Genomic DNA, 7,231 nt, shown 5'->3' with positions numbered 1-7,231 from the left:
TTCTCGAGGATACTTCCTTAGTATTTGAAGCTTTTAAGCTTTTCAACACTACACTTTATTCTAAGGAAATGGTAAAGCTTTGAATGATGCTAAATTTATGACCTTCAAATTTATATATACTAATATAAAAATATTTTTGACATTCTATCCAATAATTAATACTATATTCCTACAACAAAAATCTATTCAAAAATAATGATTTACTTATATATTTTTTATCTATGTATATTTATATATATAACACAATAAATCTGTTTCTTTCTTATTGTATTATATATATTTTTTAAATAAATAAGATAATTAAGAAAAAATAAACTGAATTATAAAGAATAGAGACATGATATATTATTTTGTTTATATTCTGATAGATCTATAATAAACATAGATGGTATTTAAATGCTATATAAATTTGTTGCATGTTAGATTGCACCAATACTTAGTTTTTTTATTTATTTAAAAACTATACTATACTATGCTATAATATAATATATATTATTAAAATATAATATATAATATTTATATTATCTATTGTTTGTTCATATATATTTTAGACTAAAATTTCAATAGAGATAAATGGTGCCAAAATAAATATATTTGTTTCTTTAAATTTACAAATCTTAGTATAGTGTTAAACACAAGTGGAATGAATTGTAAGGATATGCTCATAGAACCAATAGTATGGAGATACCAAATTTCTCATTGCTTGAGTGGGTTAAGGTGATTAATTACTAACTAAAAGAACCCCAATGGAAAGCATAACTCTTGAAATAAAACAAAAAAACTAAAGTCAAAAGCATGTATAATCATTTGCACCCTTATCTATGGAATTTAATGCTATCTAATCATTCCATCTTTGGATTTTTGGTGGTATGATAAGAGCTTAGGAAGGAAAGTTTTTCCCAAAGGACAAGGGTTCAATCTACAGAAATCACTTACAATTTCTTCCTTCTTCCTCTTAATTCTTGTTGATCCTTGGGCTTATTAGATGGATTTAGAGGTATTTTGTTTTACACTTGGGCTTATAAGTGAGGCATATTAACACCTTAAGGTGAACTTTGCAAGAGATGAATACCTAATTCCATGGAGCAATACGTAGTGTTATATTGGTGTACACACCAAACTAGAGAGTTTGTAATTATAACTATAGGTGTTTAAGAAAATTTATAAACTATAAATGTATAAATAGCTAGAATATCTATGTATATTTTAGGTATATCCATTACTATTTAAGTAAACCAAAGAAAATTTATGGTTGTAGACAATGCTTAACAACAGTTGGGAATGAACACTTATATATCAATACCCACCTATAACTATAGATACAAATATGAGATCTTAAGGATTTTCAATCAACTCATAACCTCTTAGCTTCAAGTTTTGCAAGGATTCAAAGCTTGTTAGCTTCAGAATTGAAGACTTCAATTTCAAGAGTTTGGATCTCTCCAATTCCACTATTTAAAAAACTCACTATACAAAGATCATTATAGAAGAGATAAAAAAGCTAGTGAGTCTTCAAATTTATAATTTTGAGTATGCCAAAAAAGTCTTCTTCTTAACTTTTTTAGAAAGATTGTTCATTATAATACAATTGCTTAGAGTTGGAATTTATGTGATTGTAGAAGTTGAGAGAGAATAAAAGAGGAACAAAAGAACATATAAGAAAGTTTTTCAAAAGCTATTTAATCTCTGTCATCTAAGCTAGTATTATTTAAACCTAAGGATCCTTAATCTTTGTCCTAAGCTAGTACTATTTAAATCTAAGGATGATTAACCTCAAGTATCTTAATACCCATAACCAATTAGAAAAAAAGGAGTGCATTCTTATTTATGGGATTTCTAGATGAAGAAAATCAAAAACATAATGTACAAGAAATTATTACTGTTTATAAAACCATTTATCAATATAAATATGTACAAATATTAAATATCTTTTTTATAAAAAAAAGTATTAAAAATTCCACTCTATTCATTAAAACATGGATTCCAAAAAGTTATATATATGATCTTTTAGTTTTCTAATTTATTTTTTAGATTATATGATTGTATTGATATTGTATTGATATTAATTATAATTATAAAATCAAATTAAAGTAAATAAATTTCCAAGTAACTAGCAGTATATTTTAATAATGGAAAAAACACTAAAACTAAGGTTTCTTGTCATAATCTATCGCTAGAGCACTTATGTTTTACCCTAATCAAAAAAATATTAATAATAATTTCAAATTTAGAAATATCTCATTAAATTTAATTTAGACATAACAAATATTGATTTTCTAAATTTTCATGTTAAAAATGTAAATTATTATATTTTATTTAATATTATAAATTTTAATTTTTATTTCTAATTTCAAAATAAGCATATAAATCTAGAAATAAACAGTGTTGCTAATTAAAGTAATTACTCATTTTTTAATTGGTTTACTTTACAAAATGATAATTAACTACTTCTTGTTAAAAGTTATTTATCATAGATTTCTGTATGTTTGCACAAGAAGAGATGTCATATATAGCTGTGGAAGCTGACAATATGTTGCTTGATGCAATTGATAGGCAATGCTGTAGTCTGCATTTCTTTTCTCATTTCTTTACTTTTTCTAGTCTGTCATTTTTCAACTTTGATCCTTCTTTCCTGGGGATATTCTATAACAATGTTTAGTGGAGCTCATCTCCAATGCTCTCTTGACAGATGCTACAAATACAATCCTTTAGACACTTATCTCGCAGATAGGAAAACTTTGTTTTTTGACTCTTAAGTAGATGTGAAGAAATCTCCTCAAAACGCATAAGCTTGTCCATGAAAATAAGATTAACAACTGCTTTGGAAGAACAGTGGTGATGAACTCTTGCAGACCGGTAATAATACCTTGCTAAATCGCATAGTTTACCACCGGATTAGGATCTAAACGAGCAGCCAGAAGAAAGAACGCAGGAAGCAATAAGACACTATTGAGCCCCCGTCCTCGTTGAGTTTCTTGGCATGGCTTGGATTGTAATAGAAGAACGATTGTATATTTATGACCATATAGATTTACCAGAAATCTCCACAAGAGCACGATCCATTCTCGAACTTGTGAAACCGGTACGAGTCCCGGACGACAATTGACCGTCCCGTGACCTTGGAGATGAACTTGGTGGCACTGTGGCAATCGAGGCACACGCGGAGGTTCTTCCTGATCCACAGTGGCACTCCCGGCGACGTGCTGATCAATCCAAACGCGATAGCGAGCTTCTCGCTGTGGTGCCACACAAGCTCGCTCTTGCCCGCCTCACTCACTGCATGGAACACGTCGTGCGTGTCGGGAACGTAGCCTGACTCGCGCATTTGAGACGTGAGCCTCTGCAGCTCCGCGCGGATCTCGTGGATTCGAGGGTGGGATTCGTCACCGGATGTGAAGCTGTGCATCTCGCTGTTGACGATGATGAGGCTGATCCCGGGCTGCTTGCTCAAGCCGCTAGAAACCATCTTCTTCCTCACGGCTGCTGCGTCCTCTGTTCTCCCCGCGATTCCAAGCATGTTTCTCAGCGATACGTGAGAAGCAGCGTTCAGTCCAGGGGTCCTTCTCGCAACTTGGTCAGCTCGATTCAAATCGCCATACATCTTGCAAGCGCCCAGGAAGCCTCCCCACGCCTCCTCGTCTGGAACAAAAGGCATGGTGTGGAGGAGCTCTTCCACTCGATCGAGGTGTCCCAATCTTCCGAGGATGTCGATCATGCAGAGGTAATGCTGGTTCGTCGCTTGGATCCCAAAATCTCTTAGTGATCGAAAGAACATCCGGCTCTCGTCTAAAAGACCACCGTGACTGCACGCTGTGAGGATCGTCACAAAGCAAACCTCGTCGGGTCTCATTCCTTCCTGTGTCATCGTCTCAAACGTCACCACCGCCTCTCGACAATGCCCGTTTCGAGCATACACCACGATCATCGCAGTCCAAAGCATCACGTCCTTGACATTCTTCAACCTCTCGAAGGTTTCTTTGGCTTTCGACACGAATCCTTGCTGTGCGTACGCCGTGATGATCGCCGTCCATGATAAAATTTGCTGGTTGGGCTTGCTCCGAAGCAAAATCTCCGCCTCTACAAGATGCCCATTCTCGGCATATGCTGCTATCATAGCCGAGCATGACACTTCGTCCTGCTCGGGCATGCGATCAAACGCTAATTTTGCCGAATTAACATCTCTCTGACATGAAAAACCAGTGAGAATCGCCATCCACGAAAGACGATCGCGCCGAGGCATGGCCAAAAACAACTCTTTTGCTCTTGACAAATGCCCCGTTTGGGCATATGCTTGGACTAGTGTTGTGCACGAAATCACGTCTTGCTCGGGCATTCGATCATACGTCATGTTTGCCAGTGCCAAATCTCCAGTCTCGGCATAAGCCTGAAGGATTCCAGTCCAGGAAACAATACCTCTCTCTGGGATGGACTCAAACACCCTCTTGGATTGCTCCACATCTCCCTCCGCTACGTAGGCCGAGAGAATAGAGTTCCAGGTGATGTCGCTGTGCTCAACCATTCCATCAAAGATCGCCCTCGCCTCTAGCGCTTCGCCTCTCTGCGCTAAACTCGAGATCATCACGGTGGAGCTCAGCACCTCGTGTATCGGCATTTTGGCAAACACCATCCTTGCGTCGCTACTCCGCCCGCGCTGGGCATAACCCGACAGAAGATTGCTCCACGAGAGGATTGTGCGAGCGGGCATGGTGTCGAAGATGGACTTGGCATTCTCGGTTTGTCCACACTGCGCGTAGCTTCCCACCATCGCCGTTTGTGCTCCCTCTTTCTCGGCCGAGGACGATCCATTCAAGCTCGCCTCCAGCTGCTCCAAGCGACCACTCGATCCAAACGCCGAGGCCACAGCGGTCCACGAGATGAAATCGTGCTGCGGCATGAGCAAGAAGACGATCTTTGCCTCGTCCAGATCTCCAGCCATGGCATTTGCCTGGAGAAGAGAAGTCCACGACACCACGCTCTTGCCAAGCTTGTATCGATCAAACACCTTCTTTGCCTTGGTGGGCTGCTCGGACTGGGCATACGCCGCCAGCATTGCGTTGCAAGAGATGGAGTCGCGCTCCGGCATGCTCTTGAAGATCTTCACGGCCCCTTTGAGCTCTCCGGCCTGGATGTACGCACCCATGGCCGAATTCCACGACACCACGCTCGACTCGGGCATTCTCTCTAGGCAATCCATGGCTTCTCCCGCACAGCCCCGGTGGGCGTACGCAGCGATCAAGCTATTCCACGACACCTCGCTCCTTTCAGGCATGGAATCAAAAAGTCTCTTCGATTCTTCCAGATGCCCAATTTGGGCAAATGCTGATATCATTGTGTTCCACGAAACATATGTAGTTTCAGGCATCGCATCAAACATTGCTTTTGAGTCATTCAAACTGCGATTCTGGGCGTAAGCCGATATAGTGGAGTTCCACGACACCACTGTCCGACTAGTCATGCCCTCAAAGATGGCTCTAGCTTCGTCAAGATGCCCGTTTTGGGCATATGCTGCAAGCATGCTATTTGAGGAGATACTGTCCGGCTCAGCAATGCCAGCAAAAACCCCGCGAGCATCATCCACGCTCCCGCATTTTCCAAACATGATCACCAGCTGATCGTTCAGGAACTTGGTGTTGCGATGCTCGCTCCTGAGAATCCGGGCATGAAGCCGCCTTGCCTCGGCGAGGTTTTTCGAGCTCCCGCAGGATCGCACCAACCTGGTCAGCTGTCTCAGCTGCCACAATGCTCGCGAGCTCTCACCATTCATGGAAATCGTGTATACCTTTCCATCAACTAGAATCGGGAAGGTCGCTATTCAGCACTTCATCAATTTCATCATTGAGCCTCATCCTTTTCCTGAGATCCTCCTGCGTCATCTTCAACACCGAGTCGCCAAGGATCACCCTTGGAAGACCATTGAAGAACTGGCGTACCCCAGCGTCGTACCCGTAGAATTTTGCCCATCCGGTCCAAGCAGCCAGCTTCCGGTTTAGAGAGTGAGGAGCTCCTCCTGTGCGTCAACTCTTGCTGATGAGCGAATGTTCCCAGTTAGGAAGGAGGGGTGGATTGCCCACCTCAACAATCGTGGGGTGAGGTTGGGGATTCCTTGCGGCCTGGTAGAGGGACGCTGCCCATGAAGGTGAGGAGGATCATGGGGCGGACAAGCATGGCGACCTTCTTGGGTCGGAGGAATCGGCGTGAAAGAGCGTGGGCCATCTGGGAGACACAGGCTGTGATGGTCCAGCGACGGTGTTGAAGCTGGAGTACTTTGGATTGGTGGCCAGGATCCTCATTGCTCTTGCTCTCTCTCGAGACCCACAGAGTTTCTACTATACTCTTATTTTCCTTTTTAAAGAAGACTGTAATTTTGGATATATTTAGAGTATGCTTAGATGTTTTTGTATTTTTTACTATTTAACAATTGAAATATATTTAAATTAATTTTGTGTTGTGAGTGCATGGAATATGAATGGAATATGGAAAGGGAATACAGAAATGTGCATATCAATTAACCCAAAAACCTTAACTTATATACAGGAGCGAGCAGTCCGAATTGAAACCAATCCGACGGCTACCAAAATCCACTACGCTAATATTAATATATGGCATTGTAGCCGTACACTTGGCCCTCACATCATCCCCTCCTCTCGGAATAATGGAAGGCCGTCAGGGTTCTCTTGTAGATGGGCCGGGATCTGGAGGAACGTCAGGAGGAGGCATCGGTGGATCTGTAGACGGTATTAACTGCTCCTGATCCCTCTGTATGAAGCGTTTTAACCACTGCACATGCACAATCTTCGGAGGATCGGCCTGCTGAACGTCATGCCGAACCTCATAAACTTGTGGTCCAACTTGCCGCAACACCCGATACGGTCCTTTCCACTGCGCAAGGAGCCCCTTAGATAAACCACGTACCGTAAGATGGGGAAAACGGACTAACACCAAATCATCCACTTTGTACTCCGCTGGTGGACGATGATGGGAATTGTAGCGCCGTTGTTGTCCCACTTATACGCGGCTTAAGTGTTCAGTAGACTCTGCTCGGACAAGTGGAAGAATGCTTGTCAAATATTGATCCCATGACCTAGCATCAGGAGCTCGTGGCAATCGCGAAGGTAAACCTAGCTCTGTTGGTAATATTGGATCATGACCATATAGAAGTTTATATGGTGAAGCACCAACAGAACTCTGCACCCCTGTGACATAAGCATACCGAAGAGACGGCAAATAACCA

General features: G+C 41.3%; 1 protein-coding gene across 1 annotated transcript; it reads right to left on the bottom strand.

The window, feature by feature from the left end:
• Window positions 1–2,996: 2,996 nt before the first annotated feature.
• LOC112340929 (pentatricopeptide repeat-containing protein At4g02750-like) lies at window positions 2,997–6,268 on the bottom strand. The gene is made up of 2 exons (XM_024660166.1): window positions 6,072–6,268; window positions 2,997–6,007 (listed from the first exon to the last, which is right to left on the bottom strand). Exon 2 carries the CDS (start codon window positions 5,762–5,764, stop codon window positions 3,032–3,034), a length of 2,733 nt encoding a protein of 910 aa, XP_024515934.1. The 5' UTR covers window positions 5,765–6,007; window positions 6,072–6,268; the 3' UTR covers window positions 2,997–3,031.
• Window positions 6,269–7,231: the final 963 nt, after the last annotated feature.

Source organism: Selaginella moellendorffii, unplaced genomic scaffold, assembly GCF_000143415.4.
Source record: "Selaginella moellendorffii unplaced genomic scaffold, v1.0 SELMOscaffold_72, whole genome shotgun sequence".
Taxonomy (NCBI): domain Eukaryota; kingdom Viridiplantae; phylum Streptophyta; class Lycopodiopsida; order Selaginellales; family Selaginellaceae; genus Selaginella; species Selaginella moellendorffii.
This window is presented reverse-complemented; position numbering and strand designations above follow the sequence as displayed.